Here is an 18,702-nt window from a genome sequence, read left to right on the forward strand (position 1 = left end):
TTTAAAAAGTCCCCAAGACATTTATTTGTGAGCAAAGAATTATTTCTGATAACAGCAGGAGTACTTTGTGAAACGTGGCAGCGTATGCATCAGTATTGACGCCAATTACAACACTTGCACTGCAACTCTTGGCACTTACCGGGGGAGGGAGACAACGGCAGATCTCGAATAACAGACAATGCTGCATTAGAGAACAATGGAAAATAAAATGTATTGACATAATTTAAAATCACACACTATACAAAATGAGTTTTAGGAATAACATTTATCGATGTTATGATAAAACCTTAAACAAAAAAGGCTACAAAAAAAAAAAAACAGCACCAATTGTTAAAAACAGCTAGTAGCAACAAGGCAATAAGACAAAATGAAAGACTGGATGAATCACCGTAAAAAACATTTCACAATGCGCCTTCTGGCCAGCATCAAGGTTTCCCCCCCCCAGTATTTTCAGTTAAAATGCTTTTCTATTATTGTCAACATCTGAATTTGCACGAAGGCTGAACAATAAATTAACCTTTGCTACAAGACATAAGGAATAAAAGAAAGTCCTTGGATGTCATGGTTGCTTCTCTGGTGGGTCACAATATGGCATGTTGTCTAGAAGAACATCTCTCCTTGGTTTTAGTTCTGTAAGAGAAATGTAAAGAATTGTAAGACAACAGACAATACTGACATGCTACTACTATTTATAAAAAATGTTTTACCAAGGAAGTAATGCATTGAGAGTTATCTCTCGTTTTCAAGTATGTCCTGGGCTCAGGGTTATAACGATATAAAGCAAACAGACATAAAGACGTTAAAGTCAGTATATAGATTCTTCAACTTTTGTAACAAAGAGCACAATACAATGCTTAATAAGTATTATTAAAGATTCCTGGGTATTAACAGCAGCTTAACCGCACTTTTGCCATCGGTATAAGCGCTGCCAGAAAAAAGCGCCACTGTTTAAAAAGGACTTTGCCATTGGTTATTGTGTTATAGAGGGTAACAGGAGCAGATAAAATTAATTAACATGGCAAACCATGCAAGTCAGCGTGTGGCAGATATAGCTAGATAGTTGTACGTTGAGTGCCCACCACCCTCACTGCTGAGTGGTGTTTACCTATTCTGTGAGAACCGGTGTGAACTCCCTGGATAACAGTTGTTCGGAGGAGAACTTCAACATCCGCTCCTATTTTCAGCAGCTGTCAGAAAAACAGAAAACAAATGCTTATACTGTCGTCACAGGATGAATATACCACTCAGGTAATTTCATTTGCCGGTATTCTGGACCCAGGTTCACTTGTAGCATGCAACGTCCGAAAAGCACCTTTAGCTCACCAGATAGGGAGGATTAAAAACATTTATTCAACTTGCGTTTCAAGTGCACAGGAGGGGCTATATTAAGGAGCTTAACTCACAGTCTCAACTATCCCCCTTGAGAAAGGGCTCTTAGAGCCTGAAACGCGTAGGAGGTTGTGTGTTTTTGTACTTTATTTGTCCTTTTTTCATTTTTATGTAGTTGAATAAATGTTTTTAATCCTCCCTATCTGGTGAGCTGAAGGTGCTTTTCGGACGTTGCAGTGTTTTGCCAATCAATTTCCATATATGTATTGCTCATCGATTGGACAGACGCACTGAGGAAAGGAGGGTACGTTCTATGGGAGTTGGTGCATACCATCGTCTCTCCTGTGGATCTTGTGGAGGGAGGGGAGCGTTTACCGGACGGACTGGAAGTGCTCACACGCACTACCGGCACTCGGGAGCTCCACAGAGTTGGTGAGAAGAGTCGCAGCAGATTCGGAGACAACAGCGCCCACGCTGCCAGCAGGACAGCAAAGCATAGAGAACGGAGCAAAAAGGGATCTACAGAGGTATTTACATTATTTCTCTGTTACACATTCATCCCAGGTAGCGGGGTCCATTGGAGCTCCTTCATTGTCTGATGCTGTCCTCGGTTATCTCTTCAAGCAACACCAATTGACACCCACGTTTCAATTTCCCCTCATTGTTTTTCTCAGTTGTCCACAACATTACTAACTTTATTTTTTATTTTTTCCTGTCACTTGTAGCATGTGAGTAAGTCCATGTAGGGTAACTCGTCCCCTTTTAAAGCACACAACGTTCTTCTATTTTCTTCAACTTTATTGGGAGGAGTTAACAGAAATATAAAAGTTCTTGTATGTGGATTGTAATAGCAAATGTCTCGTCAGGAGAATTATCTTGGTGAGATAAAAGGTGCTCTGCAATGGAGGGAAGTGCTTCTCTGAGGGGAAGGTAAAAAGTATTTACTTCCTGAGGGAGCAGTGGAAGATGTGTCTACTCACTTTGGCTGCTTCTTGAAAAGAGAGAGCACACTTTCCTTCCAGACAGGAACAAGCTAAGGGGCATAACACCACCAGAGAAGGGCAGGAGGAGAGGGCTAAACCAATCTCAACTATGAGTATTGGGAAGTTGTCAGGGCAACTGACTAATGGCTGTGTAAAGGGGATTATTTGTAACAATAATGTTGCAATATACACAGTCACTGGCTGTTTCTGAGCAGGGAAAAGCATGTAAGGCACGTTCTATAGTGCCGTGCGCGTGCTACGCCGTGCGCGGAATTTTAGTTGGCTGACGTCAGGCAGCCTTTCTATACAAGGGCCGCGTGCGCGCACGGCAGGGAGAGGGGAGTCGACAGACAGCGGCGAAGATGAGGACATTCATCTTTTCGCACCGCTGCCAGCGCTGAATGAATGAATGTATGTATGTATGTATGTATGATTGTGTATATATATATGCATGTGCAGTGTTCGACAAACCTATACATTTGCTCGCCCCGGGCGAGTGGATTTAACCCCCGGGCGAGTAAATATTGGCCCAAGCAGCACACGTTTGGTACTAGGTGGCGAGTAGATTTTTTTGTGTGGCGAATAGATTTTTTGGTGATTTGTCAACCACTGTAGCATGTATATGTATGTGTGTATCTGCACAAGTCTAATAATTTTTTTCTTTTTACTGTTTTTTAAAAAATAAATAATAATAAAACACACACACACACACACACACACACACACACACACACACACACACACACACACACACACACACACACACACACACACACTGAACTAGGGAGAGCTTGTAGCCGGAGAGCTGCAAAGGTACACAGAAAATAAACAATCCTGTTCCAGGACAACTGGCCATTGGAAATCTGCTGCATAATCTGCTATATTCAATTATCAAATATTCATTCGTTGAACATTTTCTAATTCAAAACAAATACAGCAACAGGAGAAAATCCTCATAGGATTTTATTACACCACACATTATACAGCTCAACCCCGTTATAACGCGATCCGTTACAATGTGAATCCGCTATAGCGCGATCCAAGCGTGGCTCCCAATTTTCATATGTATGAAAACTTTACAACACGATTATTGGTATCATAAATACTTTATTGTGCAATGCATACAATTGTACTTTATTTCTAACGCGATCCGCTTATAACGCGATGTGATTCTTTGGACCCCAAGCACAGCGTTATAAGGGGATTGAGTTGTATGTTCACGAGTTATTTTTTCATGTTTATTAAAACTTTGTTTTTTCCCTTTTAGTCCTATGTGGACATATATGTATTATATATGCCAGCTGATTTTGTAGGGGATATTTATATCTCATGGAGTAATCACTCACCTACTATTTTGCCACAGCGAATGCTAGATACAGTATAGGAACTTTTTCGGGTTCTCTTGGGACCCACTTTGTTAATAAGCTTCCCTAATGCATAACCTTACATTTATCTGTGTTAAACCTCATCTGCCGTTTACCTGCCCAAGTTTCCAGTCTTTTTTTTTTTTTACTCGTAGAAGTGTGTCTTTTATATAAATCTTTACCTCTGATATCTTTGCTGGAGAACTTTCACTTTTGTGCTTCTTAAATTCTTCGTTGATCTTTTGTCTTGCAGCTATCAATAAATAAAAATAAATAAATTTAAAAAAAAAAGGAAGCAGCCAAGTAAATTTTTCTAATATATTCATAATTCTAACCCTTTCCTAAACTTCTCCATCTAGGAAGAATGCCCCATTTTAGTAGGGTTAAGCCCAATTTATCTAATTCTAAAAGAGAGAGTGGAACTGCATTGGGACATCCAACCCAAGTAAGGCTCATTCTAACCTTCTTCCTCTGATCCGGACAAACCAGTAAAATCTTACAACTCTATCCTCTCCTCCTGGCTAGATCTATATGCCCTGTCTCGGCTTGTTCACACCCGGTTCTCTAACCTGCGGCTTTGGCTAAATTCAGAAACACTCTTCCTCCGAACTTGCACCTCTGAATGTCTCTGGAGGAAATCTTGCACTCATGAGGATTTTCTACGCCTGTTTTTATGCTACTCGAATGCCAAACAATATTACTTCTCAAAATGTGGGTAACCGGTGCATCAGAATATATGAGTCCCAATACTGAATAATAATTCTTCCGTTGGAACACTCCAATCCAAACCATCTTTTGTCTGTTTGACCCCCCCCAACCTTCTCCCCCCCCCCATGCCTTCACTTTTCCTCAAACCTTTGCTGACAAACACAACATGAATGCTATCCACCGAGAGATTCCTTTTGTGCCTTCCTCCATGACTCTGCTTCTACGCAAACATCTTTTTTCCACTCTTCGTTCTTTTTCTCCTGTTAGGAGTTGGAAATTTCTCAGCATTCTCTCCTCTTTCCCCCTCTAGACCCCTTATGAAACCTCTTGCTCCTACCGTTGTCCCCACTCTCACCCATAACTTCAACTCCTCCATAGGGTTGGGCGATAAACTGATATATCGCGATAACAGAATCTCCCAGTGTGCCAATATGGGAGATTACCTGTTATCGCGATATTACAGGATGCCGGTGCGGTGAGAGCAGTCGCTGTGCTGTCTCTCCCTGACTTCCCCTCCCTCATTGCTTCTGAATGTTGATGAGAGGGATAGGAGCTTCTGGTAGCATCGGGAGACAGCATGCACCCTCTTGACATAAAAAAAAAATCTGTTTAATATAGGCTATTTTTAAAATGTTATAAGTAAAAACGTTTTTTAAATGGAGGGACTCTTCTCTATCCTCTGCTTCCTTTAATCATGTAGTTGTCACACTCAACAGCATCCCGGGCACAACATGCCGTACTAACTACCACCCGTCTCCTTTTTGCCTCGAAACTGCTAGAACAGCTCTTCTCCGGCATAAGGCTTTAGGCCATGGTGCCGCAGACTGTGCGGACGCGTTCGCGCACTGAGCGATCAAACTGCGTTAAGGCAGTGATTACGTCCATGCGTGTGCGGGCGGAAGCACTCAGTGCACAAGAAATCAGTTGAAACAGATTTCTTAGCGTGACAGGCCGGTCACCGAATGAGGTCGAACCAGCACCGTAACACCATGGCCGGGGAAAGCACCCTCTTCACGCAGGTCACTTCCCAGCCTCTGCACGCCTCCACACGGGCGAAGGCACCATAGCCCCAGCCTAATCATTTCCATGCCCTCATACACCCTCTACAATCTGGATTTTGTACAGCTCACTCAACCAAGACTGTCCTTGCCAATAATTTCCATGAAGCAAAGACACAAGGTAATTTTCCTCTGCTTATAGTACTTGATCATTCTGCTGCTTTCGATACGGTCGATTATAAATCTTCTTATTCAGGATTGTACACTCTCTTGGTATCCATAATGAAAGCTCTATTCTGGTTCCACTCATACTTCTCCTTTTCTCTGTCACTTCTGCCAACAGGTCTTTATCCCGTGATTTCTCTCTCAATACACACTAACTTGCTGAAGTCACCAACGCGTATGGCTTTAGGAATCACCACTATGCAGATACCCCATACCTCACATTTGCAATCCAGGCCCAAGTCTGTCCGACTCTTGGCATTGTCTTCATGATGGCGCTCAAGGCAGTAGGATTAATTTTGATAAATATTTACATACCATCCAATGCTCTGTCGTCATTCTGAAACACGTGTTGTCTTGTCCTGTGCAAAGTTTTAAAAAGCTTCAGTACCTGTCAATAAAAGATGCTTTATTATCGTATATCCACACAATTACAGAATAAATATGACGCACCTTTCCATGAAAGCTACATAAATCTTGTTCTTTTGTAATTCACCAGACAAAAATGAATTGGTAAATGCAGTCAAGTCATGATAAAAAGATGGCGTTTGTCTATTTGTGTTTATTTTTGATCTACTATTTTTTCCCTCCACAAGGCTACCTACTAATTCTTAGGTAACAAATAACCCAACCTATTTGAATTATGGGAGAAAGAGTAGCCTATGAACTAAAACATTAAAGGATGTTGTCTTCTGCTCTTGTTTTTTTCTTCTCCTGTTTCACAGTTAACCTTTACCCTGGTGTGTTTCTTTAATACTATGTAAAATGTACAATAACTGCATCAGCAACTTCTCAACCCAGACCCCCGAGGTTTTGGTATGACCCTCCCTAGCACTTGGTAATGTCCAGCTCTGTTTCCTGTTTGTCCAGCTCTTCAGTGCTCTCCCTGTCACAGTAATAATTTTTTTTCACCTTCTCCTAATTTATGCATCACCAAAGTGGTTCATGTCTGTTTTTGCTTGCGAATACATTTTAGCAGAAATTGAAGGAGGACTATTTTGCACGAAGAAGAAAATTAGTTTAACAGTCTGTCAAATCTTACCATATACACAACCCCAGCAGGTGGGTTCTGGGGTTGGAGCTCACTGGGATTGTGTGTTTATTTATTTTAATTTTCAACTGGTATCAGTTGGCTAGAGGTTAGTGGCCCCTCCTCCCAGGATTCAAGCTCACCCCACTCCACTTTTTGTTAAGTAGCAGGTTTTTCCATGTTCCTGTGCAGGACAGGTCCATTGTGGCCATTCTCCCTCTCACTGCAGAGGTTAATGAGAATACTCACAGGTAGTGTTAGGACCTGCATACTGGTCATGCCGTGAAGTGGCTGCAGGCTTATAACGCTTTGAACAAAGGGTTTAACTAAAGGACCCTTATTCATAAGAATACTAACATTTAAGTATTTAACTATGTATTTTGTCACATTGGATGTAGCATTGAGTATTTTTGTCTTTTGTTGTATAAATCTCACTGAGCCCCAGGAAGCCTAGGACAGAACAAAATAATACTATCCCATCACCAGTGCTGCCTACCAAACACCGTCATCATGAGGTTATAATCCAGAACTGGTTCTCCAAATCTCAATTTTCTATAGATATAAAGAACTGTTGTGAACTCAGATACACTGGGAGTAATGTTAGAATAATGGACCAGATCAAAATCAAATGCTGACAAAATCAGGCAACTTAAGCAATACTGCTTCAACTATCTGATTAACCTGTAGATCCCATGATCTTCCTTGGACATCAAATATTTGACTGCCAGAACATCAGGACTCAGGAGGATAAAAAAAAAGGCATGAATACTTTCCCATCTCATCTTTCAGGTCCAGGCCCAAATTCTCCACCTACAGACATGCAGTCGTCTGAATTCTGTAAGGCCATTTTTAATAATAAAATATAAGTGTGATAGTTTAATTGATGATCATGTCAGGAGGAAGCCATGTGACAAAGCAAATATTAAGGATGGTTCCGTAACCTGCAATGGTTTGCTTACTCTCTAGAGCAGTGGTACTCAAATCCAGGCCTCAAGCCCCCTCAGCAGGTCAGGTCTTCACGATAACCCACCTTTAGCTCAGGTGGCACAGTTTTCGACTGAGTCACTTGTGCTGAAGCTGGGATATCCTGAAAACCTGACCTGTTGGGCGGGGGGGGGGGGGGTGAAAGGGGGGGCGGGCTTGAGGACTGGAGTTGAGCACCCCCGTTCTAGAACCCATCACTTTCTTATGCCTAACAGAAGGAGTATGCAGGAGTAGGCAAATACCCAGAGGGTTTAATGAGGAATCTCCATCAACTGCAGCCCTTCTGATCCTTCCTATGTTAAAAAGCAAATCATCAGGTAAAGTAAATTGTGATGCATTGTATTGAGAAATTGTTGCACATGAGCTTGACTGATTAACGTTCTGTAGTTGCAAGAAGTCCATCAATGTCACAATATGATGGGGCTACATTTCAACAACAAAGTACAAATTCTGGTACACTAATTAAAGCAAGCCATTGAAGACCAATGTAAGCTTGAAAAACACAACAGTTTTGCCAAAATGGTTCAGATGGTTACACAAATACCAAAGTATGTATAGGTGTATATGTAAAACAATACAACCACATAATTTGGTTTTAGCGAGACAAACTACATTGCAGGGTTACTACAGTACTATCAACCACTCATGCAATGCTGCTGATGGCCCAGTATTCAAAGCATATACCAAGGGGGAGAGAGAGACGGGGCGATGGGGGAGAGACGGGTCGATGGGGGTGAGAGAGACGGGGCGATGGGGGAGAGAGAGATGGGGCGATGGGGGAGAGAGAGACGGGTCGACAGAAGGGGTGGAGGGAGGGAGAGAGAGAGAGAGATGGTGGCGACAGGGTGATGATGGGGAGAAAGACGGGTGGCGGAGAGAGACGGGGCGACAGTCGGGGTTCCCCAGAATTTCAAAATCAAATTCTGGGGTTGCCGAAGCAAAAAAAAAAAAGGTTGAAAAACTTCCTGGTTTCGAAACGCGTTGGAAGGTTTTCTGGCACCGCAGGGACACCGTAGCAGTGGACATTCAGTGGTGACGTCAGCGATCGAGCGGATCGTGTGTTTTCCAGGAAGTAATTCATCACGGAGCACAGAATTTGATCCCCCGACAGCAGCAGACGAATTGCACCCCAAGGCAAGCGGTTGATCCGGCGGCAAAGACCATAAAACCAGTGCTCATGACCTAGTCACCTCCAGAGAGTAGGTTTTCAGTTTTAACCAGGCGGAGTAATCACTAAGATCTTGGCTAGTGCTTAGGATCTTGGTTAGTGCTTAGGCACTCATTTAATCATTATTTTATGTCATGTATGTATAGAATTGTCTTTTTAACGGTCATTTTTAACCCTGTGTAATAAATTGCTCTTCACATTTATATCTTTGTTATCCCTGGGTAATGCTCCATTGCAGGCTTCCTGCATGTTTTGTCTTTTTTCCTGAGGTCACTGTTTAACAGAAGAAATCCGAGTTCATCTATCTACATCCTTGCCTCAGCGCCAGAGGAGGTTGCTTTTTTCTACATATCCAAGTCTGGGTGGAAGATACCAGAACAATCTCTTTAGGCAGCTCCAGGACTACCATTTGGACATTACACTTAAGGTTGTTTCTTTACTTACATATTTGTTGTTTGCATAAGCGCTGGTTTTACACCTATTTTTTTCACCAACTAGTATATACAGTGTACACTATATTATTTGCTCTTTTTTTGGGTGATCCTGCTCCTTCTGGATTTTTGTGGCATGTACATTGCACCTACCAAAACCCGAACTAGAAACACTACAGCTTCATGTTAATTATGACTTCAGCCCAAGCTCAGCTTTGTCTTTAACACTAGCTACCACACTTTCCCCTCTAAACCCGCCTTCCTAATTTCCCATTCTTTTTCTCCCTTATTCTGCAACCATCAACTCCATCTGCTTCTCACATCACATTCCTATCCTTCAAAAACATCCAGTAACTCCACTTCTCCATATCCCTTAGTCCCGGGCACTATCCACGGCCCACACCCGACCCGAAAGTATCTTTTTCACCATGCCAATTATGCCAACATCATCCCCATTGCACTTCTCCATTCCCTTCTCCTGTGCCGTATGGAATACATGATCTGTCTGCAAAAGCTTACAGCTACCCATGACATTAATTTCCAACTTAATTTCCTTTATAGAAATCTGGCCCACCCCCTCTCCTGCTGCACTCTCTTATGGTGGACTTTCCTTTAGCCACACCCCTAGACCAAGGAATGGACAGGGTGGAGGGTCCCATTTCCCTCCCTCTATTTCTTCAATTCCACGCTGTCCATTTCTTTTCCACCTTATCTAACCACCTTATTGGACCAACCTCTCAATTTCTTGACAATTTTGCCATCTGTCTTCTTCACTTCTGACACTCCTACCGTCATCCTGGGTGACCAACATACCTATTGCCAATCTCAATGCTACTTCAGCCGCCCATTTTTTCTCCTTAACCTCCTCCCATGGACCCACTCCTACTCACTGCAATGGACTCTCCCATGACCTGATTTTCTGCTTCTGCTCAGTCGCCAACTCCTCTAGCACACCCTTCCCTATCTCTGATCACCTCCTCCTAGCTTCACTCTACCCTCTACATGTTCTAGACTCCCTTCAATTTGTCATCTTTATAAGCTTGCCTCCAGTTCATCTCTACACTTTCCTGCCCAGACCTAACAACCCCTCTATACAACAGTACACTTTTATCAGCCCTAGACAATATCGCTCATTCCACCACGTCACACCCGACAATTTAAAGCACAACCATTTAACTGCATGACAAACTTTACCCGCTACCTTCAAAAGTGCTCATGCACTGCTGAACATTTCTGGAGGAAGTCATGCTCTAAAGCAGATTTCTTCCACTATAAATTCATACTCCTCCTATAACACTGCCCTTTCCATTGCTAAGCAAGCCTACTTTTCGTCACCAATACAAACTTTGTCCTCTAACCCTCAACGTCTATTCGCCACCTTTAACTCCCATCTCTGCCCAAGACTTTGCCACCTACAGTACTTCACAGATAAGATTGAGTCCAACAGACATGGCTTCAGGTCATACTCCAGCTGCACCATCTATCTCACTTTGCACACCTACATCCAACCTCAGCTCATTTTCCCTGTGACTAAGGATGAGGTCTCCGTGCTCCTCATCATCTCACCCTCAACTTGCCCCCTTGATCCTATTCCTTACATCTCTGCTCCCTCTCTAGCGTACTAAGCCCTACCCCATGTCACCTTTTTAAACTCATCTCCAGCACATTCCAATCTTCCTTTAAACATGCACTCATCATGCCCATTATAAATAAATGGTCTAGTGACCAAACCTCCTTCTCCAACTACTGCACTCTCTCTCTTGTCCCTTTTGTATACGAGCTGCTCAAGTAGCTTGGAGTAAACTGCTTGACTCACTTTCTCTCCTCCAACTTGCTGGCTGACTCCTTGCAATCTGGTTTTCATCCTCATCACTCCGAGACAGCACTAACAAAAGTGGCCAATGTCCCACTCATTGCGAAGTTTAAGGGTCACTTCTCCTGGATCGTTCTGCTGCCTTCGACACGGTTGATCACCCCCTTCTCCTGCATGCTCCACTTCATTGGCCTCCATGATGCAGCCCTCTCCTGTTTCACCTCCTACCTATCCAACAACTCTTTCAGTGTTTCCCTCTCTGGTGTCTCCTCTTCCCTCCCAATTTCTGTTGGGGTCCACAAGGCTCTGCCCCATGCCCTCTGCTATTCTCACGCTATACCTCTTCTCTTGGTGAACTAATACAATCCCTTGGTTTTCAGTATCATTTCTATACCGATGATACCCACATTTACCTCTCCTCCCTTGGCATCTCCCTTGTCACCAACAGTCTCTCCGCAATCTCCTCCCGGATGTCCCACCGTTATCTGAAGCTTAACATGTCAAAACAGAACTAATACTCTTTCCTTCTTCCACTGCCAATCTCAAACTCTCCCTCACTGTCAATAATACCAAAAGCTCATCACCACCCCAAGCCCGCTGTTAGGGGTCATCTTTGATAGTGTCCTTTCCTTATATTCATTTCCTCACTAATAGAAGAAAATCCGGGTGAACAAGAATGTGAAGGTGCACAGCGCCGTAGATGAAAGAAGGGCTAGAAAGCACTATTGGTTAAAAATAGTTTATTGGCATCTGCGGGTGCGAAACACGTTCATTTTTTGCTTTATGCTGCCACGCACCCAGCTTGCAGGTGCCAATAAAACAATTTTTAACCAGTAGTGCTTTCTAGTCCTTCTTTCATCTACAGAGCTGTGCACCTTCACGTTCTTGGTCTTCAGCTGAATTTGCTTGGTTTTAGTTGGAAGCACACTGATGGAGTTTGTGTGCAATGAGTCTTGTGAGTAACAACTATTTTCAATCTATTGTTGGGGATACTGAACGGGGAAGTATTATGCTCCATGCATAAAAGGACATTTTTTACACCCTAAAAGCTGGGATACTAGAGGTACAAGATGCACGGGTGGTGGCATGAACACTTTGGGGTCTCATTGATCTGTTCCCTTCTCCCTCTCTCATTGCCCATGCAATGCTTTCATTTTTGAGCAGCTATATGTACCCCGCACATTGGGACACTAAGTTAATGAAGGCTATTTTCTGACCCATGTATGTTTACCAACACCTCTTATGGAGTTCAATACATCAATTGTTAATGTTTGATTCATGATCCCAATGGATATATATCCTGATTCACTCTGTAGCACTGATTTTGGACTATTGGTTCTTTTCTATTACCCCCTCACCAAGTCCTGCCATTTCCACATTCGAAATGTTGCTAGGGTACACCCTTTTCACACTCAAGACAACTAAAATCCTAATTCACTCATCTTGTCCCGCCATCTCATTGTTGGAATTCCCCTTGTCCATTCCAATTCACCCAAAATGCTCCTGCCACTCATGTACCTCACTCATCACTCCCCTTCTGCTGCTCCACTATGCAAATCCCTACACAGACTTTCCATATCCCCTAGAATAAAATTTAAAACCCTAGTTCTGACTAACAAAGCACTCAACAACACTGCGCCCTCCCCCCCTTACATCTCAGCCCTTATCCCCAGATACAGGTATATCTCTAAAGGCCCCCTATGTTTCTCACACGACATTCGCCTTTCCTCCTGCCTTATTACCTCCCCTCACTTCCCTCGTCTTCCAGGTAAGGGGAGCGCTGTTGGTCTCAAGATGGTATATGTGAAAATGAAAAATAGAAATACAAATAATAGTGTAGATTGCAATAAAAAATATTTAAATCCAAAAATGACTGCGTCGGGCTCACTCACAGATTTCTTCTGGTACAGATAGGCGTATCAGAGATCCATCTTTCTCTGATGGGAGCCCTTGTGTGAACCCTCAATAGGTGGAAATCTTTAAATGGTGGTCTATAGATAGTTTTCTATGGTGGGTTGTCAGTAAGGTCAATCCTTATATATTCCTCGCAGGGAATAAAATAAAAGAGAGAGCGCACAATAGTGTAATAAAATTAGGGTATATTGCACATTCTTACATATATGAATAATGCACTCACATTTTGCAATAAAGAAATATTTGTGGGAGAGATCCGCTGATCGCTGGAAGTAAACACCGGTCGGTCTTCTGCCTCGTCTGATTCCGCGTATGTCACACCTACGTCACGCCCTGTGACGGCTCTACTGAGGGCGGAAACAGCTTCCCTGGCTGTTCAGCTTTAACAGTCTGCCAGCACCTGCCCATCTCGGTCCTCCAAAAACAGCTGATCCAACGCGTTTCACTATGGCTTCGTCAGGAATCATCCCCTCACTTCCGCCTAGAAGACTTCTTCCGTTCTGCACCCTCTCTCTGGAATTCCCTACCATGTACCATTATTATCTCCTAGCTTTCCGACATTTAAAAACTCCCTTTTTCAAAGGAAGCCTAACTCCCCCTCCAATGAACTGTATGGCTGGACCAGACTCCACGCCAACACCCCCCTAACCTTAATGGGATCAACTGTGACACTGGACCAAAAACGCCAACCTGTGGCATACTCTGTCCCACAAACAAGCAGTTACTTTACCTTTTGTTTCAACATTGCCCTTATGCCTTCTAGAGTATAAGCGCTCCAGAGAAGGGGTCTCATTACCTCCTATTTGCACTTGTTTGTTCTCATTCTGTTTATGTCATATACTGTACATAACTCTTTACCCCCATTGTAACACACTGCCGAATATCTTGGCGCTTTACAAATAAACGATAATTGTTCCCCACTATCCCCCAAAGGGTTGTGCATATAACAGACTACAGTTATTCCCCCAATGCAATACTAATTACCGTAATTCCTCGACTCTAAGACGCACCTTTTTTCCCATTTTCACGTCTGAAATCGGGATGGGTCTTAGAATCGTTTAAAAATACAAAAAAATAAATTAAAAAAAAGGGAGGCTGCATGGGGGCGCTGCTGGAGCAGCCACAGCGGGGATGCTTACAAGGGTTTCCAGCTCCAAGAAGCAGCAGCTCGGCAGTCCAGCAGCACCAGCAGTTCCGACCACAGCCATTAACCCCCTTCCCCCCCTCCCCGCGACTCTCGTGTGAATGGGACCGGAACCCCTCCCCTCCCTCCAAAATGGCCGGCTGTTAAGCCCCCGGCAACCTTCTGACCGAGGAAGGGGTGGCTGGTGTGCGCACGGGACCTGCGTAGGTTGCCATCTACCTTTTAAAATATTTAAGCTTTAAATTGTATAACACAAAAAACTCCAAAGCTTAAACTCCCCTCAAACATGTAAGTAAAGAAAAAAAAAAATAACAGTGTAAATGTGTAACAAAGTAAAAATGTGAGTGATAGGTCATTCGAATGCCCACCCACGTGGTTGAAACAATATTCACATGTTTGTCAGATTGTATCTGGTCTGGATCAGGAGTTGGTGTGGCTGGAACTCCCCAGATCATAAAACAGAAGGAGAGGTATACATGGTACAGAACAGATTTATAAGGCAAAATACAATTGACCCATACAGCTCACATGCACCAAGATTAAAAATGGCATTTGGACCACTCTGGATCTGAAGGTGTCGGCGTCCCAATTACACTCGGCTGGCTTCGGACTCTCGGTGAGTCGCATTTCCGGGTTCCCCGGCGGATGACGTCACGGTAAAGGTAAAGCCAATGGAAACCTCGGATTTCAGCCTCTTTGGTGCAGGGGACAGCAGCACTTGCGGTTTATAGCGACCACCCATTGGGTCTACCTTTACAGTGACATCATTCGCCGGGGAACCCGGAAGTGTGAAGTATATTAATGTCGTTTCTAGCAACTTTATACAATTAAAATTAAAGCGAATACTATTGTTAAAAATCAGCTACTTTTTATGGCAGTGGATGTAAAAAGATCTGTTTGAAACATTTAATGTAGTGTTTCTCTCCCAATTTTTTTTAATTAAATCAATGGTGCATCTTAGAATCGACGGCATCTTAGAATCGAGGACATACGGTACTATATGCAGCAGTTAGGACAATTCACAGGAGGGGTCCAACTTTAAAGCAGCATTCCCGTTTAGCAACAGATATTATTATGCAACGAAAACATTAAGTGGTGCACACCATTCTTTAACTTTTCTTTATATAACTTATATCATTTACAGAGGCAGGTCCATTTAGCTCACAAAATATAATGCTCAAAGTAAGCATGATTGTTTGTAACTCTATTAACATTAACACTAAAATACTGCACCGACACACTTTATTCGAGCAAATACCCATTATGTACCTGGCAGATACCTGGAATGCGCCGCTCCTCACCTCTGACAAGCCCCGTTGTGTTTGCCTTCCCAGCCTGGGTTCATGCCTGGCTAACGGGCGGCTAATCTGTTAAATGATAATGATTAGGACTTAATAGGCTGCAATGCTTCGCGTGTCTACCAGATGGCATAAATTCATGAATTGTAATGCAGTATATATATATATACTGTGCAGTATTGCAGCCAGCGGGAATAAAATGCTTCAATCCCTGCCTAGAAAATACCTCAATGCACTCGGGCAGAAAACAGTCACAAACCTCAATACACCCGGGTATACCCGAATTCGTGGGACTAGCCGAGCTCGAATAAAGTGTGTCGCCAGTGTATGCTTAAAACAAGAAACAAATGTCCAGAGCAACATCAAATGTGACAAAAATACATACATTCAGTTAGGTCCGGAAATAATTGGACACTGATACAAGTTTTGTTATTTCGGCTGTGTACCAAAATAAATTCAAGTTAAATAATGAATATGGGCTTAAAGGGCAGTCTATCAGCTTTAATTTGAGGGTATCCACATCCAAATTGGAGGAAGGGTTTAGGAATTACATCTCTTTAATATGTAGCCCCCTCTTTTTCAAGGGACCAAAAGTAATTGGACAATTGACTCAAAAGCTGTTTCATGGACAGGTGTGTGATATTCCTTCGTTATTTCATCATCAATTAAGCAGGTAAAAGATCTGGAGTTGATTCCAGGTGTGGCATTCGCATTTGGAAGCTGTTGCTGTGAACCCACAACATGCGGTCAAAGGAGCTCTTAATGCAAGTGAAACAGGGCATCCTTAGGCTGCAAAAAAAAAGAAAATCCATCAGAGAAATAGCAGGAACCTTAGGAGTGTCCAAATCTACAGTTTGGTACATGCTGAGAAAAAAAGAACGCACTGGTGAGCTCTGCAACACAAAAAGGCCTGGACGTCCACGGAAGACAACAGTGGTGGATGATCGTAGGATCCTTTCCATGGTAAAGAAAAACCACTTCACAACATCCAGCCAAGTGAAGAACACTCTCCAGGAGGTATGCATATCATTATCCAAGTCTACCATAAAGAGAAGACTTCACGGGAGCAGATACAGAGGGTTCACCACAAAGTGCAAACCATTCATAAACCTCAAGAATAGAAAGGCCAGATTAGACTTTGCCAAACAATATCTAAAAAAAGCCAGCCCAGTTCTGGAACAGCATTCTTTGGACAGATGAAACTAAGATCAACCAGTACCAGAATGATGGGAAGAAAAAAGTATGGAGAAGGCTTGGAACGGCTCATGATCCGAAGCATACCATATCATCTGTAAAACACGGTGGAGGCAGTGTGATGGCATGGGCATGCATGGCTTACAATGGCACTGGGTCACTAGTGTTTATTGATGATGTGACAGAAGACAGAAGCAGCCGGATGAATTCTGAAGTGTATAGGGATATATTGTCTGCTCAGATTCAGCCAAATTCAGCGAAGTTGATTGGATGGCGCTTCACTTTACAGATGGACAATGACCCAAAACATACTGCGAAAGCAACCCAGGAGTTTTTTTAAGGCAAAGAAGTGGTATATTCTGCAATGGCCGAGTCAATCACCTGATCTCAACCCGATCGAGCATGCATTTCACTTGCTGAAGACAAAACATAAGAAAGACCCACGAACAAACAACAACTGAAGACAGCTGCAGTAAAGGCCTGGCAAAGCATCACAAAGGAGGAAACCCAGCGTTTGGTGATGTCCATGCGTTCCAGACTTCAAGCAGTCATTGACTGCAAAGGATTCTCGACAAAGTATTAAAAATTAACATTTTATTTATGATTGTGTTAATTTGTCCAATTACATTTGAGCCCCTGAAATAAGGGGACTGTGTATGAAAATGGTTGCAATTCCTAAACGTTTCATACAATATTTTTGTTCAACCCCGTAAATTAAAGCTGAAAGTTTGCACTTCTATTGCATCTCGGTTGTTTCATTTCAAAGCCATTGTGGTGGCGTACAGAGCCAAAATTATGAAAATTGTGTCAGTGTCCAATTATTTCCGGACCTAACTGTACATCTTGAAAAAGGGTCATTTAGTTAACCCTTGGCCAAAGCGTATAGCCTGCGAGCCACTTTCAAGGCATGACCAGTTCGCAGGTCCTAACACTAACTGATTAAGTCTGAGAGCTTGCTGGGTATCTGTGTGTTTGTTAACACTAAAATATGCTTACATGAAATAGAAAAAAACAAGTGTTTTAGGGAGATGATTGTATAGGTATTATTCAGCTTAAGTCTACATTTTTGCAAAGTTAATTCCCCCCCCCCCCATCTCTTTGCCACATATCGGATATCCACCCACTAAAACATCAGTTTAAAATAAGAAATGTTACTCTAGTGTTAACTGTGATGACTAAACCGATTTAACATATACACGAATAAATACATCAAGCAGTCATAATTTCTGCTTGGAAGAATTAAGATATGTGTATATATATATATATATATATATATATATATATTGTATTGTATGTCTTTATTTATATAGCGCCATTAATGTACATAGCGCTTCACAGTAGTAATACACATGGTAATCAAATAAATAACAGTGTCTCTTTTAAGTATACCTTTTGCTTGCTTTGCTTTGTAACATCGCCGGAAGAAGAGATCAGTGTATCTCGAAAGCTCGCACAAATAAAAGCATTTCGTTAGCCACAGAACGGTATCATCTATTTATTTTTTGATTATTGAAGCTCGGCTAACACCGTACTGATACCTCTACATACATATACATATATATATTACACATACACACACATACGTTTTAATAAACACCACAACAGAGAAAAATACTTAATGCAGGCACCATTAATATGAATGTGTTAGCACATACAGTATGCATGTTATACTGTACTAATCTGTACTGTCTATCTACACTCCTCACCTTCACTCTGATCTCCATGCCTTTCTCCAACACCCAACCTTATAGAAATACGACACCCACCCTATAGTATTTATCCAATCACTGTGCAGCCTGCAAGACCCAACCCTTTTGTGACATCACAGCCCAATAGTTTGAAGCATGAGCCACCATATTTAATTTGGGCACAACATTGTTGAAAAGGCTTCATTACATTTAAAATGTACAAATAGTACAGGGACCTCCCTCATGTCCCTTCTCCTCCCTCATGTCCCTCCTCCTCCTCCCTCATGTCCCTCCTCCTCCTCCTCCCATATGTCCCTCCTCCTCCCTCATGTCCCTCCACCTCCCTCATGTCCTTCCTCCTCCCTCATGTTCCCTCCTCCCTCATGTCCCTCCTCCTCCCTCATGTTCCCTCCTCCCTCACGTCCCTCCTCCTC

General features: G+C 42.7%; 1 protein-coding gene across 1 annotated transcript; it reads right to left on the reverse strand.

Annotated features, from left to right (window-relative positions):
* Positions 1-250: 250 nt before the first annotated feature.
* On the reverse strand, positions 251-18,492 carry LYRM7 (LYR motif containing 7). Its single transcript, XM_075600084.1, has 5 exons — positions 18,287-18,492; positions 5,923-5,995; positions 3,859-3,929; positions 1,106-1,187; positions 251-630 (listed from the first exon to the last, which is right to left on the reverse strand). Exons 1-5 carry the CDS (start codon positions 18,302-18,304, stop codon positions 560-562), a joined length of 315 nt encoding a protein of 104 aa, XP_075456199.1. The 5' UTR covers positions 18,305-18,492; the 3' UTR covers positions 251-559.
* Between the last annotated feature and the right edge of the window lie 210 nt (positions 18,493-18,702).

The sequence above is a fragment of the Ascaphus truei genome, chromosome 1, assembly GCF_040206685.1.
Source record: "Ascaphus truei isolate aAscTru1 chromosome 1, aAscTru1.hap1, whole genome shotgun sequence".
Taxonomy (NCBI): domain Eukaryota; kingdom Metazoa; phylum Chordata; class Amphibia; order Anura; family Ascaphidae; genus Ascaphus; species Ascaphus truei.

Bases quoted from the DNA above. Each gene is read 5' to 3' on its own strand.
- LYRM7 (XM_075600084.1), bottom strand. The intron at 3,930-5,922 runs GTATGTAAATAT...ATTTATTGATAG, and splicing joins TGACGACAGAGCATTGGATG to CTGCAAGACAAAAGATCAAC. The intron at 631-1,105 runs GTAAACACCACT...TTTCTCTTACAG, and splicing joins CACCGGTTCTCACAGAATAG to AACTAAAACCAAGGAGAGAT.